The 22039-nt window shown below is 43.1% G+C and overlaps 1 protein-coding gene across 9 annotated transcripts in view; it reads right to left on the bottom strand.

The window, feature by feature from the left end:
* AUTS2 (activator of transcription and developmental regulator AUTS2) overlaps positions 1–22039 on the bottom strand; it is a 1122443-nt gene that overhangs the window by 581336 nt on the left and 519068 nt on the right. For all 9 annotated transcript variants that reach the window (XM_064677607.1, XM_064677606.1, XM_064677609.1 and 6 more), the window contains one exon: positions 11249–11278. In XM_064677607.1, coding sequence (XP_064533677.1) covers positions 11249–11278 — 30 coding nt within the window. The remainder of the gene's footprint in view (positions 1–11248; positions 11279–22039) is intronic.

The raw sequence follows: 22039 nt of genomic DNA, 5'->3' as shown, positions 1-22039 counted from the left end.
ATAATGTAACTCAATTAGGATGCTTTTGTTATGAATGAACAACCTTGTTTAATATTGTCTGCCTGGCCAGAGTCAGCTGAAATGGGATGCTGAGGCAGCCTGTGAAGCCCAGAAATTCAGTGGTGCATTTTCAAAGGAGATATCAGCATGAATTAGAAAGCCCAGGCAATTTTTAAAGGCAGAAAGGTCTTCTTGGTGCTTCTTACTATAAGAAAATTACAAAGCAGGCATCTTTGTAATGACTGTGCGTGACTCCAGACTTTTCACAGAGGTCAGAGAAAGGCTTGTGAGAGTCAGCACACACAATTTGACTTTCATTTCCAATGCAAGGATGTCAGGTTCACCTCAAGCCAATCCCTCCACATTCTCAGCTCCCCCAGTAGATCCCACTGTGCAGACCAGGAGCCAGCTCATGGTGTGCCTGGAAGAACCCGGCCAGTTGACAGCGAAACGTGTCCTGACCTTCTCCTGTTTTCACGTGGGATGTCCTTCCGAGAGGATTCCACCTGGCACACGGAGTTACAAACACACCAGCTGGGGTGAGGCACCCCTTTGCTGTGAGCACTGCCAACGCACTGTTTGCACATCTGCTTTTCTTAGAACTACAACTCCTTGACTCTCAGGACATCTCTACCTGCACTACAGCCTGGAGGCTTCTCCTTCCAGCAGAGAAACCAGGCGGTCACTGGTGGGTGGCAGAGCCAGGCACAGGCAGAGCCTTTGGGAGAAGGTGTTCTCTTGGCTCCTGAGGCTGTGAGGAAAGAGGGAGGGGCAGGTTGTGCCAAACCTACTCTGGATTAACAGGAAGATGAAAGACCAGAAAGACCCTCACTCTGCTGGTACCTGCAGGCCCAACCCTAATTCAAACCATGTGTCAGTCTCTTCACTTGTACCCTTTAGGGGGAATTTCTGGAATCCAAGATACACAGTAGCTGTATTATACCACTTCCAAGCCCACAATACCCTGAGTAGTGCTGAGCCAGATGGAGAACAGAATGTAGAAACCCAACCCAGTCCTTGCTGGAATCCTTCTCAATCCATTGGTGCATGCATTTAATTTCCTGTCTCCTTGTTTTCAGCCTGTCCTTGGATATGTTTGTGAGAAACCTGAGATGGTTACACGTGTTGTGGCCTCCAAGACTCTTAAAAACATGAAATAATTACCGTAACTTCATTCTATATTTTTTTTCTTCTCTTTCTAAAGAAACCTCCAAAGAAATGTCTCACCTTCTCAGTTCTCAAGCCCAAGACTTTTTCTTTTCAAGGAAAAGTGAGAACAGACATTCAGGAATGGGGAGCATGCCTCATACATGATTATAAAACCTGATTTGTTATGAAAAACAGATGTTACTCAATAGCATAAAGTGTATATGAATATTATACTTGAATAACATATAGTCCTTAAAGAAACACTTTGTATAACCTGGATATGTTTGGACATGGCCAAACTCCAAGATCCACAGGCTGAGTTTCTGGATGTCTCCATACACACAGACCATACATACTGAGTGCACACTCATTAATACCTGCTCCCAAAACACACCTCTAAAGCTGATATCTAACCTACAGTGTCTCCGCAGAGTTGTAGTGATCACAGGAATTGGGCCAGCAGGTTTCTGGACTCAGATTTCCTTTCAGGATCTCTCATCTCACTTTCGTGTGGCGGGTTTACAGACGCTTGTGCAAAATAACAGAATCTCAGTTTGAACACTCTAAATTAAGTTTAAAACTCACGTCATGTGGGACAACTTCTTCCTGGATTTCAGGATAGACAGAGCATGTGGGCATAAGCACTGTGTGCACACACACAGACACACACTTATATCTTCACTGACTTGAAATCACAACTTGTTACCTGCAAGATCAGAAAACCACACTGTGATTTTACTCATGCTGCACCAGTGGCACCTAAAAGGAAAATCTTGCCTGGCATTCCCACGTACAACCTTCACGGAAGCACTTTGATAAAAGTTTTGCTACATATAAAAAAAGAGATGTAACACTATAAAGTGAACAAGCAAAGCTATCTATCATTTGGAAAGTCTTTCTTGCTGTGATCTAAGCTGCTGGGAAGGCTTTAGGAATTTGCATGTTATCCTTAGAGATGCCTGAAACTGTCTCTTCTGTTCCTTGTACAGCACTGAGCACATCACCAGCTTTAGTCTTTAATCTCTTCTTCCTCTCTCCTCCCCTACCGAGAATCAAATCCTGCAATCTGGGCACAGATAAAACTCTTGGGCCTAGTAAAGTTTGGCTCTAAGTTTTGCAATTAGGATTGGAATATTTATTGCCAGCAATGCCCTATACCAAAACAAAATGAAATCAAGATCACATCCCGAAACTTGGCCCTGGATCACAGGAACATAGAAGGGTTTGGGTTGGAAAGGACTTTAAATATCATCCCATTCCACCCCTGCCATTCCACACCTTCCACTAGGCTAGGTTGCTCCAAGCCCTGTCCAACCTGGCCTTGGACGCTCCAGAAAAAGCAGAGTGCACATGAGATGGCAGGATTTAACAGGGAAAGGATTCAGGGAGACTTTGGGGAATTGGAACTGGATGGTCTTTGAGGCCCCTTCCATCACAAACCATTCCATGATTCTGTGAACCCAGACAATCTTACCCCAAGAAGCTGCTCAGCCCCATAACTTTTCTCACCTCACTGTGAATATAAATGCAATTAAGCACTTCAAAAGACAAACAAAAAAAGCTAAATAAAAAAAACTGATCTTTTTTTCATTCCTTCTCCATTTGCTAATTCACACAACAGCAGAATAAGGACAGAGGAGAACAACTTGGAGGATTTCAAACACACACAACCCCTGCTTAGCTTACAGAAATACTCTCTATAATTATGTACCTTTTGCCTGAAATTATTATAGATCTTAGTGCTGCTGTGGGGAGGAGAGCTTGTGGGCAGCACAGATCTGTGTTGTAGGTATTTATAAAACCACCAGGAGGCTGCAATAAAATTATCGTGGGGTATATATTATACTTTTTCAAGAAGCATTTGAAACCACTACTATATTCAATTTAACCTCTCCCCCAAGTTTCCTCAAGACACACTTCTCTGTATGGCTACACCTCTAATTTTGAATGTCAATCTATACCCACAGACACACTGCAAATAATGCAATCTCTATAAACAGACATGTTGAATGAAAGTAATGTGTATGTTTTTCATAGTAGGCATGTGTATACATGAAAACACATGCTGCAAAATAATATACATGTAGATGTGCTATAGCTGGTATTCTAAGATTCTGTAGGAGAACAGTAATTGTCTTTTTAAAAATAATAAGAATTTAAAATATTGGATATAGCTACAGGTGTAAGTATGACTCTGCATATAAACATAGAGCATAAAATAGACTGCAACAGGAGCATACACTTCTAACATCAGCATTTGGTGCATTTGCATGTTCCATATTGGTTATGCATCGTGGTCCCTGCCTGTTACACATTCAACACGTATCATTCCTGAATCCTGGATGCTTTTGCTATCAATTTTCATACCGTGATTTTAATTTTTTTTTTTTATTTGCAGCCTGCAAATGACACTTTTTAGGCCCTGATGGCTGAGCAGCATCTTAAGATGCTGCTGTGACAGTGTCAGAAGTTCCAAGGCGCTGGGTGCCCTCGGAGGAACGTGGGGGCATCGGTGCCAACCTCCCCTCCCCGTGTTCCACTTCTTGATTGTTTACTCAACTGCCAGAAGCTGGGCTAAAGCCCTGGGGAGAGCAAAACCTGTTTGGGCCATTGACATTGAGTATCCTTGGTGCAGGAAGTCAGGACCTCAGAGGTATCCATCATTACGGCTGCCTGAAGGCAGGCTGGAGCCAGGGAACTTGCCTGGGAAGCCAGTAAAATTTTAATGCACTCTGTAGTGTGGTCATGTCATACTCAGTTATGGCAAATAATCCCAGATGCCTGCAGAGGTAAAATGGAGCTGTAATGTGCTTGCCTCCTAACCCGAGCTGACAGCAATGATGTACGACTACCATTAGCGGAAAATATCACTTCAACTAACCCATGATCCAGCTCCGCTAAGGGTCACATTATCCAGGAGGAACAAATTACACTCCCAAAGTAAATACAAATTTTCTACACAAAATGGGCACCAAAAAAAAAAAAAGGAAAAAAAAAAGGGAAAGAGGAGCAGGGCAGGGGGAGGGGGAGAGGGCAGGGGAGGGAGGAGATAGGTTACCTCTGACAGCGTGGTGCCGAGTGACAGAGATGACAAAGGATGGGACAAATGGGGCCTCCAGAGCTCGTCCCACGCCTGTAAACAACGTGTTCCCTCCCCTCGGTGCCAAACACATCATCTTTTACAACAAACACGCTCAGCCCCGGTTTTATTACCACTCTAGCTGTGGGGACCCTCCGTGTGGCACATCAAATGAATAAAAAGGAGCCTTATCTTTCCTCCTAATGGGCCTTAAACAGTAAGAAATACTTCCTGATTGCCTGAGCCTTGATAGCATATAAAGTCTGGGTGATCTTTCACCCTTGGGGCAAGTTTAAGGTGCTGCATTTTCCAGAGTTAAAAAGACAACACCTGTACAAATATGCAGCATAAATCGCCCTGATGGGAAACATTCTGGCTTTGCAGAAACAGTTTTAGGAATAGCACTGAGAAATGATTTCTCTAATCCTATCCTTAGCCAAAATAAATATATGCCAGACAGTCAGACAGCAGTATCCCATGACCTGAAGTAACCAATTAAAATCTCAGCCACTGTTTCCCCATGTTTGCTAAACATGGTGGTTGGTACCCACCACCCAAGGGGTTTTTTCAAGAATCCAGATTTCTCATGACTAATCCCTTTGCCCTTCCCAGAGTCCAGTGCATGAGGGGGTTGAATGGCCTGACAGCTACTCAGCCTTTATGTACCAGCCATAACCAGCCCTGTAAAGCCCCAGGGAGGTGCAGGCTGGGGAGGGCAGTCTCCCATCATGAATACTCCCAGAGCTCCCACACAAAATCCCACCCCCATGTTGAAGTCAATCACCTTCCTGAGCCTCAGGACCTTGCAACCCCATGGAGGCTCCTTTCCACTGGTTTCCCAAGGCTACATCCTTTCTGCTCCCTGGCTGGGAGAGCCAGGGAATGTCTCACACAACCTAAGGCCACACACTAATTTCTCAGGCTGTCTTACTAGACTGGAGGTGACACACTTCTCATTTTGAAGTTTTCCTCTAAAAATCACCCCCATCTTCCTATATTTGAGTTTGAAGAATGGGATGAAAAAAACCCCAGCTCTGATGACATGCCCTTCTTTCAACAGCTCAATAAATGCTCAGAGTTCCCTTTATGACCAAAATTTTTCAGACTAGGTAAATTATAATTTATTATTTATACATCAGCAGTGCATAAACAGCAAACTGAAGCCCTGGTTGAGTTTTAAGCAGTAAGAAGAGTACAGATATTCCTGTATCACCGTATGGCCATGGTGGTGGCCATGTATAAATGTAGCTGGCTCCCAGCTGCCCTTCTGCTGCAGCCCTGGCACCATCCAGGGGGGCATTTTACCCCTCAAGTGGTACTCAAACCCTTCCCTTCTCTCATTCCTCCCAGGGGTGAGGAAAAATTATCCCAAATATCCCAAATACAGTTTTGTTTCCAAGCATCCTACTAAAAAATCCCCAACATGGGAGTGGATTGCACTCGTCTGTAAACGCAGTCCTGTGTAACAGATGAGGGCATAAAGCAATTCCATCACCATTTAATCCATTTATGACAAAGCTTTTGCAGAATCCACAGAACACAGCCCTCTGCAAAGCAGCTGCTTAATTTGGTCTTCTGTTTTGCAGCACAGTTTGTGGTGGGGTTGCTCTGGGTTCTTTCTGTTGCCCAAGAAAGGACAATTTGGTGTGTCCCGCACATATTTTGCAGGGAAGGGAACACAGAGCAGCCTCAGCCCCACGGGCCAGCTCAGCTAAACATGATGTTTTGTAAATTTAGCACAGAAACAACTAGGCAGGACGCTGCAGATCTGCTGGGCAGGAGGAAATGGCTCATGAAGTTCATGACCAACAAACTTTGCATTTATTCTGTGGTACTGAAAGGTTTAAGCAGGCCCTTCCTAAATTCCTCTTAGAATAGATAAAGCAGAGCATTTATTGTTACCTAAACAAGTTTAGTTTGTAAAGTTGGGCTAAAAACTGTGGGTTTTTTTTAACATATCTACAAACACATTCAAAAGCAACTATACAAAACCACACATAAACATATAAACACTTGTATGAGTGGATATTTAACTACCAAACACTGAAATACAGTGTAATGAACTGGGGGGGAACACAGATCTGCCCAAATACTACTCCAAAACATCTCTCCAAAGTCCATACTCAAAATAACTGACCAAAAGCACTGCAGGAACATAGAGGGTGCAGGTAGGAAGCTTTGGTGTGTATATAGATACACACAAATAGCCATCCCTTTTCCCTGGGCATAGCTTGTATTTCCCAGGCCATAATCTTTGCTTCATAGCTGGTTTACAAGCAATCAAATAGATCAGCATTATCATTAAAAATAGCCTGATTCAGAAAATATCATTCTTCAGATCTCATGGTGCTTTCAGTGGCACAATGTTTTTCTCTTCAAAGAAGAAAATTTTCTTGCAAAGAGAAAAATAATGAAGCCTGACAAGCAATACACCAGCACAGGCTCCCACCAGCACAGGCTTCTTGGCAAGCACAGCACCCACTCATCCTAATCCCTTCCCAGGTTGGGGGAGCTTTGTTATTCTTCCCCTCTCTGACCACATGCCAAGACTTTGCAAATTTAGCCACTGGTTTGACCAACCTCTGTCCTCCCTTTCCATTCTACACCAAGCCCACCCAAAGGAAAGCCCATTTCAGCAGGAACACCAGGCAGTGCTTGGGCTGAGCCATCACCAGCCAGACTCTGCTGGGCCCTGGAAGACCACATTTTAATGGCATTGAAGAGCCTCATAAACCAATTGGGTACTCCTAAAATACACCCAGAATTAAATCCTCAGTTGCAGTAATTTTTTTAAGTTCTGCATCAAAGTTGGATACAACTCCAGCAAGGAGAAGGTCTCTCCTCTTGAATCAGGGTGGGGAACACTGCAAACCCTGGATCAACGAAGCATTTTCCTAAGAAGTGAAAAATATCTAAAGTGCCTCAGATTGAGCCTTTAATTTTAAAATCAGTCTAATTAAACAGAGTGGTGAGAGGAAATGGTAGAGACAGAGAACAAAACAGTACCTCATTCCTTACCTCATCTTTAGCATTTGACTTCCTTATCAAAGCTCTTTTTATGTCTTTTCCAAACAAGATTTCCTTTGATTTCCAGAAGATGAATTATGTGTTTGCACTTACGCTTTTAATATTGTATTAATTACCATGAGTATAATCTTAAAGATTGTATCGAGATATCAAAAGATAATACAGTTGCACTTAAATTTGTTAGCTGTGCAATAGCTTGCCCTAATTTTAGATTATCAGCTCTGGAGACCTGCTCAAAGAATAAGACTGACAGACTTTTTAATGGAGAAAATCGGAGTCCCCCTGGGATCCATACTTTTTTCTGATTCAGTGAGAAATCCCAGTGGCATTTGCTGAAAGGATCCCAGGATGGAAAATGACATCTCTCTAAGAATTAGTGCTTCTCACTCTGATGCAAGTCTTCCAAGTACACTCTTCTCCCACAGACACACCTGCTGCCTCTTCAGGTTTTTTAGCAACAGGAGAGCAAAATGCCTACTTTGAGTGCTCCAGTCCAGTCCTGTGTGTCAAACTGAAGTGAAGGAGCATGAATCTATATAAATAGACAAATTATCCACCCAAACCATGTCATTTAAAATTGAGATGCTGACACAGCCTTAGCTACAGTACTGCTGAGCGGGGGCTGCATCATTTTTTCAATTAAATATCCTTGTTTCTTCTTCCCGAGAAATCTCTGGAGAAATGTCTCATGTGAGGGCAGACACAGACAGAAAGTGCCTCTGTCTATTGGCTCCCAATTAGTGGCTCTGGAAGATGGACTGGAGGCACAGCCATCACCTAACAGAGATCAGATCTCAGTCGTGATTTACACAGCCACAGAGGGGCACATTCGAGTGCCAGCCTAGGAGACACTGCCTTTCCTACTCTGCCACCACTCACTATCCATCTGCTCCTCAGCCTCCCACATCCTGCTCCTTCCTGCATTCTCCTACTTCACAGTGGTCCACCCAGTCAGACCTGAACCCACTCATCTTTCAGCCCCTCGATGTCTCCCACACCTTTCATCAGACCAACCTGCCAATTTTTATTCAAAGGCACTGGTCTGTCTTTCTGGATGCCAGGTCTTATTTATTCTAGAAGGAATATGCAGCTGTCATGCATCACTTCTACCTCTCACAGATCTCCTAGAAGGATCAGTGTGAGTTTGCCCTCAAAAATCCTAAAAGAAGCAAAATTGCTTCCTTTGCATTTTCAGAAGACCAAGTACAGAATTCCTTTGCAGCAACATACCCTATATTCTGTATACTACAGGGTAGCAAAATCTGCAAGAGATAGTCCTAAAGAAAAACAGATCTCTTCCTGGAAACATTCCAGGCTCCACAATCCTCAAGATACACCGAGCGAGGTCTGACCAAGAGCAACTTGACAATTCTCTGTTAGAGCAGCTCCACAGCTGGAGGCCAATACCTTCACCATGATATAAGACATTTGGGTCAAGGATCTTCAAATTTCTAGTCCTGCTGAGCACCCTCAGCTCCCCTGGTTACTAATGGAAACTGGGGATGTTGGGCACTATTCATGAAACAATCAACCTCTCGCACAGAGATCTGGCGCCTTCACTTTTCCCAGGGCATTGTGCTCATGGGAATTTTTCATCCTAAAAAATGTTATTTTATTTCAAGCAGGAATTCGAAAAATCTTCTGGGCCCTATTGAAAGAGATCTAAAAGATCCTGCCTGTCTGAAGAAAAGAAGTTTCTACTTGTCAGTTAAACAAAGGAATAACGCACAGCCTCCTTTATAGTGTGTACTTTACCTGTCATCCAACAGCCCATTATCACGTCACGGCAGAGTGCACTTTTCTACAGGTCACTTTGTTTAAAATGACATGGATAATGCACATGTCAGCGAGCTGACAGTCCCCACCGTCCTTCAGAGATAAAACCCAGCGACGAGCGCCTGTTCTTATCTGGGGTACATGCCTTGGTCTATCATCTAAGTCAGGCAGAACATGATTTCTCCAGAGAGCACTTTTTTCATTTCCTGATTTTAAGAAAATCAAATAAGCACCATTTGTCTTCATCTGAATATGCTTGACCTGCTCAAATGATGATGTCTCGCATTTTATAACAGGCTACATATGCTGAATTCAAATTAACAGCAGAACAAGGCCTTTAGATCTTTGCCTGGGCTGCCAGCACAGCCTGAATAAATATGCCAGAGTGAGCCTGTCAGAACTGGGCCTGAGCTACAGAGCTCAAAGCTGGGTCTGGTTCTGGGATTTGAAAAACCCTAAATTATTAGGGATATTTGGATCTGCACTTAAACTCATTTCATTAGGGGGAAGACAAAATATAGATCACAGAGATGAAATACTCATCTGGATTTTAAATCCTGCCCACAGAGATATTCTGTGGGAGGTACAATCCTGAGTTTCTCTTGTTGTGTAGTGGAAAGTCTCCTGAACCAGCATCCCCCCACCATCCCCAAAAGCTGCCTCTCTTGCCTTTTTATACAGGAGTGCTGCAGGAGAAAAATTCACTGAAACAGCCAGAGGTTCAGCTCCATAAATGCAGCAGAGACAGGAAATTACACTTTTAGTTCTGGGTGCCATAAACATAGGAGCTGAAATTCAGTTTATCATCTTCCACTGCATAAGGAACATCCTGAAAATGAATAATCACTTCACAGGATGGAATGTAATGGTAATGCATTAAAAATTCATATCGAAAAGTGCAGGTTAATATTCTGTGCAAAAACCCAACAAAACCTCCCCTTTCTGTTGTCACACTGATTAACTCCAGTGATTAGTTCCCTTATGCAAGGAAAATCACTGCAGTTCAAAGTAAACAGTGGTTCTTTAAAATAGTTAGCAAATTATTAAGAAACATGAGGAAAAAATCCTCTACTTGGGAAATTACTGGAAAAGCTGAAGGGCAAAGCTTCGGTGGTTATAGACAGAATGGTTTGAGAATTTCCTTGTCTTCCTGCTACATAAATCCTGTAGAAAACTGATTAAATTCATGGAAGGTGATTTCTGTGTTCATTGTTTCCTTGTAGATTTTACACCATATTTGTACTTGTCTGTTGGATGAGCTGCACACCAGCATGGTCATCTCTCCTCTTCTTGGCTTGCCTTGGAGCTAGTTAACAGAACCACTCATGAAACTCTGAACAATTCAACATTATCATAGGAACAATATTTTCTGACATTATTTTACCCTCCCCCGACTTCCATACCCCAATTTATCCAGTGAAAGAGGAGGCAAAAGTCATTACATTATCAAAACATCCCTTTAGGCTCAACATACAAATAAAAGTCACAAAATCCAACCTGGAAATAAAGAAATTGCACCAGTTTTTCTGCAATGATTACTTCAGTTTTGCCAAAGAAAGGTTAGTCTGTTCACAACATAAAATAATGGATAAAAATATGCATCAGTGTGGATACCAGTGCTTCAATACTATTAGTCTGCTAAACAATAAACAGCATTGGAGACAATTGCCTGACTCTTTCAGTATGACATTCTTCCCTTTTCCCACTTAGAAACCCAAAAGTAGGGGGGTAAAATTAGCAGCAAGTTGTGTCACTTGACTTAATGTACGGTTTCCAAATGTTCTTTCTAAAACACTTCAGTTTGAATTTGCAGACCCTTGCCTGCAGAGAAGCAAATCAGGTGCTAACAGTGGTTAAATAAGTGTTAAGATGTGAAAAAGTGAGGGTTACAAACAGCTTCAGTTGCTGTTACAACTTCCAAGGAGAAATGAAGCCATGGAAAGGGTTGGTAGTGAGGCTGCTGTTCATAAACAACCCACACAAACTGAGGCATCAATATGCTTGAAGATGAATTGTGCAGCCTCCAAAATATTCATTAGAATTCTCTTTCCTTGGAGGTCTATTCCAAATTTAAATTAAAGAACGTATTTTCTTTGTACAGAGATGCTTTAGATCAGTCCAAAAAGAAACATTGAATAAGTAAAAGATTAAGAGGAATAAGGGAATCCAACAAATCCAACAAATTAGTTTTGCTCCCATACTGATTTTCTTTCTTACCTTTTCTTCTTGATCACTGTCGCTGTCACACTGAAACACAAAAAGAGAAAAAGCACAGGTAAGAAAAACTTGCTACAGCAAAAAAAAAAAAAAAAGAAGAACTATTTGTGTGAACAAGACAGCTGATAACTCATAAACGTTGGGCATCACCTCTGGCACCTCCAGGAGCAAGCTCAGGTACTGTAAGGGAGGGAATTTGCCCCCCTTGCTGTGGAAGAGGATACATTTGTATGTTTGAATTATGAACACATTGCTCTGCAAACACCAAAAGCCATTTGCAAAACCCTCTGTCAGTTCAGTCCACGGGCACAGGAGCTGATGGTGCAGGTTTAACTCCAAAGCTGGATCAGAGGAGAATTAAAACAGTCCCAGAGGACTGGTTTGCTTTGCTCTGATGGACAGTGCTCCCCACACTGCCAATCCGTGGGCTCCACAGGCTCCTCAGGCAGCAGGGTGTGGACATGGCTCAGGTCTGCCCATCCCAAAGAGCAGCATTTGCAAGGCTGCCCCTTTCCAGGAGCACATGGAAGGTTCACCCTGTGCCTTTGCTTACTGCTGCTGAGCTAAAGAATTCAGAGTTCACAGGGAAGCAAGAACACGCCAGTAAACACTTATAATGCTATAAAACAGCATTGATATTTAAAATCAATACTATCAAAACAGTTGATAATTATCAACTGCCATTGCTCAACTTTTTAATAACTTTCACTATAGGAGAAATAGAGCAGGACTAGAGCAGTCAAGGTTCCTCAGGGATAAGCACCAGAAACCCCAAACACATTTACATTTGCTAGAAGAACAAAAGCTGTGCTGGAAATAGGACTTGAAAAACCACAGGTTTGATCCATCCCACTCAGTTCTGGGTAACTGCGCCTCATTCTGTGGGTTTGGTTTGTTTAAATCTACAATTTTAGGTTCCAGAGGACTGAATTGTCTGTATCACCCAAGGGTGAACTCACACCTCTGCAGATCTAACTGCAGATGTTTCCAAGGAACAGGAGCCCCAGGACCAGCTGACTGTGCTGGGTTATTACAGCCCTCAGTTAAGCCCTTTCTGTATTTATATCATATTTAATGCATCTTTGAGTATTTTCATATGACAACCAAATTGCTTTGAAATTAGTTATATTTTGAGAATTCCAAAGGTTAACTCTACAGTGGGATGTGAATAGACAGAGCCAAATACACCCACAAATACATCTACTTGATTTGCACAAATCAACTCATCTATGTGCTGTTTAATTATAACTTTTCTGTTTCACTGGCCTTTTTCCTTGTCTTCATCAGAACAGGGGGTGAAAAGGTACCTTCCCCACACCACTGAGCTACACACTAACAAATTAAAACTGGAACTATTTCTGTGTATTTTTCAACTAATTTTAAATGAAGCTAAGATGGGATAAAATTACAATCTTCATGCAGCTAATTCCAAATAGAAATGGAAGTGAAATTTTTTTAATAGCTGAAATGATTTGTATAGCACTAGTTGTACCTAAATACTCTGGTCGCAAACAAATGAGAGAGAACATGAAGATATGGGACAATTTTAGCTTGAACTTTCAAAAACACAATGTTCAAACAAGTGAAGGGTGTACTTAACTGACAGAAGGAAAACTGCACATTTCTAGAACAGCATGGCTTTGATATAAAGAACTCATTCCTTACCCTGTAAATATTGTGCATTTTGACTTCATCATGACTGCCCGTATGAGGTTTTGGTGTGAGGGTGAGCAAGGCCCTACATTTACAAAAAAAAGCAAACCTGCCCATGGATTTTCATCCACGAAAATCACAGCACAGAATCACAGAATCTCCTGAGTTTGAAGGGACCCACAAGGATCATCGGGTCCAACCCTCAGCCCTGCACAGGCCCATCCCCAAACCAGGCAGCTCAGGAGCAACTGCTTCATTTGCTTGTGTCCCTTCCAGGCAAACTCTAAGCCCTGATCACACACCTGAATCCAAAACAAAGTGGGCAAAGAGTGGATCTCTAAGCATGCCAGAATGATTCCCTTTTAGCCACAGTGTTCATGTGCACGTGTCCTGTGACCCAGCTGTGCTCACAATGCTCTGCTGCCTCTCCTTTCCCCCCATTTTCTGTCTGCTTTAAGGAATCTCTCCTCTGCTGTAGTTTTTCCCATCTCATAAGCTTGGAAAAGCTCAGGGTTTTGTGTTCCCTGCAGCACTGAGGTACTTGGGGAGCAGAGAGCTTGCCAGCACTGACATCTGAATTTGCCAATGGAACATCCTGAATCCGAGTGGATCTGCAGAGAGTGGTGTCGGTGGGAAGCTGCTTCCACCAAAGTGTTAAACCTGCTGCTTTCCGACAGTCCAGTTCTAATTTCAAGGTCCACTTAATTCCACATCAAATAATTACTGCTATACCCAGAAGCACCTTGTCTCCAGAGTTAAGCATATGGCGAAGGACTGAGACCTACTGGTGTCCATTATGGAAGCAGCACGGATGCCAAGCCGATTAAAAATGCTCCTGCTCCCTCCACAACGTGCCCAGTGACTGACAGCTCCGTGATTTGGCCACTCACTGTGGCTGCCAGAACAGTCTCTGCTGCTCAGAGCCCACATGGCACTCGGAGAAAACACTTCCATTCCTGGTATTAAATTCCCACACTGACCCGAGGACTTTGCTGTGAGCTCAGCAGGAGTGCACCATCCAATTTACAGCTCCAGCCTCCAGAGCCCTCCGTGCCAGCCTCTGGCAGAGACGAATGATGGTCAAACCCCTCCAGTTCATAAATTATGCAAAGGCAATAAATGCACTCAGCAAACAGCTCTGCCCAGCCCGGCTCCGTGGACACGGCAGCAGCCCCTGCACTGGGCAGTGACTGCCCTCATCCAGAGGGGCTGGACACAAGGGAGGACCCACCGTCCAGCAGCGCTTTCCTGGGCCACAAGCAACATTTTATGGACAAGCTGGAGGGAAATAAAAAAGGAGGGAGAGGAGGAAAGGGCTCTAAGCACTGCGCTGGGGTTGTGTTTATGTGCAGCACCCACCCACGTCTGTGTGCAGGATACTCACAGCATGGGCATGTTCTGCACATCCACTAATCAGACAATTTATGTGCATGGGTAATGCCAAAAAGAGAGAAGAAAGATGTTTCCTACCCAACCTGGAAACAGAACTGGAGCAACTGTTCGTCCCAGGCCTGAGAGTCCACAGGCAGGCACTCACACACAGCCCCAGTGTCCCGAGCTCTGATGTGCTCCTTCACATTTTTGGATGCCTGTTCTCCCCAGAGGTGCTAAAGCACAAGGTGTTTCCATCTCCTGCAGCCTCACAGTTGGAGAACACATTCTGGAAACCAAAGCTGACAACCGTGAAGTTGATTATTCAGAATTACTGGTCAATTTGAAGGCTCGAGTCTGCCCTGCTCGCTCAATTCCTCAGTTCCTCCAGCATTTCTCTACCTCCCAAAGCCACAGGAAGAAGTAAAATGATTTAAGTGCTTTGTGGTTCTCAGAGCACCAGACTGTTTAGGAATTGAAGTGATGGAAATACTTTGTAGTGGGCTCAGCTTTGGGCTGAGTTTTAGTATTTCGTGTCTATTACAAAAAGCTCATTTTTCAGTGCTCTCTCATGTCTTGTGTCAGGAAACCATGGCTCTGTGCACAGGCTGCCTTGGAATGCTCTGAAAATAACTGGGAATCCAAAATATCATTAGGAGATAGCATGACCTGATTTTTGGAGAGCTGCCACCCTCTCCTCCGGAAGCTGCGAGTGACAATGTGACAAATCAGGACAAGGAGGCTGCAGACACATTTTACACCTGAACAAACAGAGGCTTCTTGCTCTGATTCTCAGGCTCAAGGCGTTCACTGTCTCCACACTGAACACAAGCTGTGACTGATCACAGGTACTACAGGCCTGAGAAGAGCCCGGAGCCAAATGTCCAAAAAGAGCCCAGAGCCAAATGTCCAAAGAAGAGCCCGGAGCCAAATGTCCAAAGAAGAGCCCGGAGCCAAATGTCCAAAGAAGAGCCCAGAGCCAAATGTCCAAAGAAGAGCCCAGAGCCAAACTGCCTCGTCCATCCCCCAGCTCAGGTCAAGCCAGAGGAGCAGAACTGCTGAGCACCCACAGCACCCACAGCACCCATGGCCAACTTCTCAAATGTGCATGGCCCAAAATGCTGTGAGATCTTTTCAAACCAAAGCCTGACAGGCCCCTCAGTGATTCTGCACAATAGCTATTTTAAAGTCTTGTATTGGCCAGAGGGGACTCAAAAGTTTTCCCAAAGGACCTACAGCACTACCAGCCAAACACAAGCAAAGGACAAAGAAAGCTCACCCAAAATTAGCTCCACAGAACAAAACCTTACAGGACATATGGAAACATTAAGGTTGCTCCCAATTCTACATATTCAGGGGTAATAACGAGACCAGACTGAGTGACTTGCACAAAGTGGTCATAGTTACCACTTAAACTGTTCCAAGCCCTTTGAGAACCAAAGTGGCCACCAGCCACCACGTCACTTGACACACACCTGCCAAGTGTTCAAGCTTCCTCTGGCAGTATTTCTGCAACTTCCTGCTCAAGAAATGCTAATCACAGTCAATGACCCAGGAAACTTGCATTTTCATATGTGTGCTGCAGTCAAAATTCAAATAATTATTGCTGAAATCAGCCCCAGGTGAGGAGACACAAACTCAAGAGCTCTTTCTACCAACAAAACATAAAGCTCTTCTTTCAGCCCCAACTTGAAGCTCCTGAACCCCTGCTGTGGGTCAGGGCTGTGGAAGCAGCAGATGCCTGGAATATGCACACACATGACTGCAGTGGGAAGTGGAAAAAGAACCTTCCAATTCCTCTTTGAGGTATAAGTGCTGTGGAGTTTTGCAGAAGAAAAGGAAAACTGAAGATCAGGCTAAAGATCAGCTGCACCTCCCCAACCCCCTGCCCCAGCTGGAGAAAGTTAAAATGCACAGCACATCCCCCACTGCACCCACAGAATGAGCCTGATCCCAATGCCACGATTCAAAAATCAGACACCCTATGTGGCTGAAGCTCTAATTTGAGCCCATTTTAATAACTTGAGAGAGCCTGGTCCAAATCAAGCTGAGTAAAGGTCTGTGCCACCTCACCAGCTCATTCAGGCTGAAGCAACACCCTGGATTTCTCTGTACTTTGCTGATTGAACACATTCTTGTGCAAAAAGTGGCAATCATTGAATATCTCATGTACAATGACATTGAGGAGGGCATTGTTCTCTATTCTGCTCAATGGACTTTGCTGGAACAGCTATTTCATACCTTGGAGCCATTTATCATTGCCACCAAAGGAGTCAGTGCTGCTGCAATGCCAGCGCTGAACAAAGTGATTCTACTCATCTGTCTGCTGAAAAGAAACCTGAAGAAAATGAGGGAAAACCCAGACCTCAGCCATGTTCACACTGACATTTACAATATTCTTGTCCATCTCTCCACCAATGACAAACTGACAGCCCTGGAAAGGGCAAAGATGGTATTTTAGCTACACAATTAGACCTTTGCTTCCAAGAAAAAAGGAGAAAAAAACATCTCCTAGATGAAAGGAGACACAGACAGGGAATAAATGGGCAATTTTCTAATTGATGAAATGGAGACAGGCAGAGTCACAAAGAAACTAAGAGCAAGAATTCCACTTTTTTCCTTCCTGTCTGTGACTTTGCCTGCAAGTAGCATTCAGCATGGAGCTCCTTGCCAAGGAATCTTACATATAGCATCTCACAAATTGGTTAACATCACAGTCTGCTTAGCAATTCCTCACCATTATCCACTGTGATTCACTGTAAGGAATGACTCTGAAACAGAGATGGTCTGAGAAGTTTAAGGTCTGCCTTCTCAAAAGCTAAAATTACAGATTATTCACCAAAAAGTCCCATTTTGCACAAATTACCTTAGTCTGGACAAAAGATTGCAATGTTGACCTTTAATCTGAATTCCATTTTATCCAAAATACTTCACTTCAGATGAAGCATATCAGCCTTGGGCATCTGAAGTTATCTTGGCCCCCTTCAGAAATCTGAAGAAAATGGGAGGGAAAACTCAGACCTCAGCCATGTTCACACTGACATTTACAATATTCTTGTCCATCTCTCCACCAATGACAAACTGACAAACTTCAGAACTTAGAACCTCTTTCAGCTCTAACTCTTTTTAATTCTTCACTCCCAGGACTTTTATGATTGTTTCACATAGAAAAATGACACAATTAGCAGCTCCTTTTACTTCTACCATCAACAAAACAATGGTTTGGTAGAAAAGAATTATATTCTCAGTATTAAAATTGAATTGCTATCCATGATAAAGATGATGGACTTTATACTTCTATAGGATGTGTTTATATCCTTGGGAAGTGATGGGAGGCACGTATATTCCTGGTAGGCCACAGGGAGCTTCTTTGCAAAGCCAAGGGGGATTCCCCTCCAAAAAGACACCCAAACACAAGTCCTATTCTGAGGTTTGATTTTGTTGTGTTGACTCCTGTATTTCCAGGGATATCACCTGAAGGGGAAGGCTAGGGGCTGTATGTCAATGGGAGGGACTGGAGGGCTCACTGGGCACGGCTCAGGAAGCAGCAGGACCTGCCTGGGGGCTGCCAGGGACAGAGCTGTCCCCCTCTGTCCCTCCTGGCTGCACAGGCCCCGTGTCACCCCAGGAACACGTCACTGGCATCCTCAGGCACCTCCAGGCACAGCCCCGGAGAAGGATGGAGAGAAACCAGCCCTGTAAGAAACACATTTTCTTTACTCCCTGGAAACTGAGCTGGGACTGCAGTTCTTGGGAAAGTGCAACTTCTTTCCCCCCAGTTATCACTCAGTGGCTTCCTCACAGTGCCACCAACCAGCATTCCCACACCTGCTCCAGGCCCATCCAGCCACCCCCAAAGAGCAGGATGATGCTCCCACCACTGTCAGTGGAGGATTAAATGTGCTTTCCAGATGTACCACTGGAAAACTAAGGATACCACACATTACTCAGCTCAGCACCCTCAGACAGTGCCTGCTGCACCTCAGGCACCCAAATCCCACCAGACCAACTGGGCACCAGGCACTGAGGGCCACATCCCTCCAAATCTTGATTTTAGGAAGTCATTCCTCTGTTGCAATAAAAGGATGAAGCCTCTGCCTCAGCTCCTCAATGCTCATATGAAAAAATGCCTCCATGGCTCTGGCTCTGGGACTCAGAATGCACTTTTGCTGCCTCCTTACCTGCCTTGCTTGCTGTAGGCAACGTGCAGTGTGTCATGTTATTTTTAGCCTCCTCTCAACTGATGACAATTTGCAGTGTGTAATGTCATTTTTAGCATCCTCTCAACTCATGAGTACTTTGTCAGGGTTCAATAAATAAATAATAGTAAATAATAATACAAATGTGCATTTATACTGGTGGACCAATTCAATAGCAAAGACTTAAACTAATCAGTGGTTAATGAAGTCAGTGCCTAATACTACACTAGCCAGTGTTATCTGTATAAGAAAAGGTTCCTATTTTTCAGAACTCTTGGTTTTAGCTCATGAGTTCTGTTTGGAATTTGAGTCTTCCAGATACTTACAGGCTAATGAAATAAAAATACCTTGATGGACAAGAAGCAAAGCATGTTACGGGTTAAAATAATACAAGAATCTATTTTTTCCACTGTGTTGTGATCCATAAAAATCACCCTGAGCCTTTCCTCTTTCTTCTCTGCCTGTGAAGCCAATTGCTTTGATTGCAGTGATATGAGCTTGCTGAAATGACTTGCCCTTGCTTGTGAAGCAAATGGAACATGCTAATAGAACTTATCGCATTACCGGATGCAAAAGTGCCATAGCTCATTACTTTAAGATAAAAGGATATCATTGCAGACGGGAAGCAGAATTGACTTTCTGAGGCCCGACTTGATGATGATTTAATCAACTGCTCTCTTTCACTTCTCATCTCTGCGCCTGTCGGTTTCCCAGGTGCTGCTAAATGAGACACTCAGAAAGTGAGCGGAGGGAAAGAAATTGCTGTCATTACTTTTCAAGAAAGGAGGTATGCAAATTTTCGACAGAAAGATTGCGTTCATAATGGGCCTGGTAAAATACAAGGATCATGCTTGACAGGTGAGGGCAAGTCATTTGTACGTCCTTAAAGCGAAGCAACCATCCTCATTTAGAAATTGTGCTCGATAAGAGAAGCTACAAATGAAACCCATGCGATGGCTGAGAGCAGCCAGCAAATCTTTGAAGGCTTTGCTACTGCAGCTCTGCCTTCAGCAGGTGCCTGGCATGCCTTCACACATGGCTGTTCCCAACTGCCAGATGGCCAAATGTTGACCTCAGTATCTCACAGAGACTCCTCTTAAATGTTTTTCTTACTGTCAGCATTACATTCACAGTCTGGGGTCTGAGAGTTTCTTCCTTTCTTCATCGCTGCCAAAAATAGAAATTACAACCCAAAAAAAAAAAAACCCAAAACCACCCCAACAACTAAGTGAGGGCTGAGTTAACTTGGAAAGCAGAACCAAGAGGTTGGAGGCAACAACTTGTTTTCCCCTGCATGTATCACAGATCTTGGACAGTCCAGAGCTGACAGTTCATACAGCCAAGTAAAAAGAATAAACCATATAAAGGGTTGTGGCAGGAAGCAAAGAGGATGAAAAGATGCTTCTCCAGGGCCCAAAAGGAACCTGGAGTCCTGTGTGATTGCACCACGAGAGGAAAGGGTAAAAAGACCTGACATTCCAAAGTTCTGACATTCCAAAATTAGAAGTTAAAAAAGCACAATAATTGAGATGATGAATTATGTACAGGCTAAAAACACTCTAAAGATCTCAGATGGCTATTGAGCTGTTTGGATCATTTTAAATGGGGAAATGAAAACTACCAAGCTTTTATTGGTGTCAATCAGGTTTTCCATCAGAGATTGATAGTCAGCCACAGCAAACAGGTTCCTTGGGGACACTCTATGCAGTGGATACACGAGTTTGTCATAAAATGTTGACATTTTGTCTCAGATAACAGCATAGGACTTAAATAGAATTAATGTCATGAATATTTAGAATTAAACAAGAAACAGCTGGGAAATACTGCCACAAAGGAAGGTGGATACGACAGGAAATGATTTAAATAAGGACAGCCACGGTATTAATTCCACAGAGAGCTGCACTTAAGAATTTGAAATACTTTTTCTCAAGGTACACAGTTCACTGCCCCTGTGTTTGTTTATGAAACACAACTATAAGATATCTTATTTGCCCTTTTTCCTACATGTCAGGTCCTTAACTCTCCATATCCACCTAACTGAGAGTGATCCAGCAATACTCTTTGGATCTGACTCACCTCTCACCAAAAATACTTCACTGTGGGTTGAAAAGCAAGATGATGGAGGAAAGATAGCTCTGGGCTGGGACTCAGGAGATCCACCTCTGTCACTGGTTATCAGGATCACCTCAGGCAAGTCACTAACTCTCTTCTCCTGTCAACCCCTCTACTTTTCATCTCTTTGGGCTATTAACTGGTACATTCCTAGGATTTGGTTACTCTCACTGTGTGTGTTTATACAGTGTGCAGGATAATACAGCATCTTTCTTACAGAATCTTAGTAAATGGAAGAAACAAAGAAGAAGAAAACACCATTAAGACTTGGATCAGGCCCTAGACACACCATGACTATTTTCAATATAGATCTCATCTTCTACCAACTAAAGCGCATGACCTATGAAAAATTATATCATTTCAGCTGAAAATTATTTTTCTTTTCTCTTAGAGCAACAAACAGAGAGCAGCAGCAATACAACATCAATAACACTGCACACGGGTTGCTCTCTTTTGCAGGCTGCAGCAACTCCGAGCACAACATGGCTACTGAAACCCACACAAAGAGAGATTCAATTGATTGGTAAGATAAAATAGTTGCTGAAATCGTATCTGAAATGCAACATAAATAACAAAAAGCCACCTTTTATCTTCTTTCTCAAACAAGAACTCTAGCTTTTGAGTTCTGTATCTTCACATTAGCCTAAACAAGTTAAACTGAATTGTATAAATAATAATGATAATAATAATTCCCCGAACAACACAAAACAATTGATCCTTAGGGATAAGACCTTAACAGCTGAGCTATAAACCTCTGAACACTGGATTTTAATGGATACTAAAAAACCCTTAACTAAGCCCTATAAATATAACCTGAAACAAAATGATTTGTGTTCTAAGCTGTTTGCAAACTCCCATAAATGTTCCTCATTGTCATAATGCCAGAAAAATAGCTCAGCCTGTGTACTCAGCCCTGCAAACTGGCTTCTGTGCTGTGGTTTCATTCCCCTTTCCACTCTCTGCTTTATAATTCATCACTTGCACAGTTGTTATATATTATTATTATTATTATTTATTGCTGCCTTTATCATTTTTGTAAAATTGATAAATTGTCTGTGCTAGGCCTGGGGGAAGAGAAGGATTATTCTAAATGTAGAGCAAGTAAATACAAATTGTAAAGACAGTGGCACACTTTGGCCTGCCTGGCTCAGATTTCCCTTTTGACTTACATAGTTCTATAATTTGGAATCTGTGATCTCTTATTGGGAAATGAATGCATTATTTTTTTTTTCCCAGAATGATGCAATTATAATAAATGAATTTAAAACAGCAGTTGCATTTCTCTATTTAGAGGCAGGAATAATATCCCTGATCAGTTGAACTCAGCCATTTGTTATGCAAATGGAGTGGCTGAGAAAAAGTAAGAATACTGGCAGCTGCCTGGTTGAACAGGTTGCCCAGAGAAGCTGTGGCTGCCCCATCCCTGGAAGTGCCCAAGGCCAGGTTGGACGAGGCT

This window comes from Pseudopipra pipra, chromosome 21 (genome assembly GCF_036250125.1).
Source record: "Pseudopipra pipra isolate bDixPip1 chromosome 21, bDixPip1.hap1, whole genome shotgun sequence".
NCBI lineage: Eukaryota > Metazoa > Chordata > Aves > Passeriformes > Pipridae > Pseudopipra > Pseudopipra pipra.
Note: the sequence above shows the minus strand (reverse complement) of the source record. Positions and strands in the feature narration are given on the sequence as shown.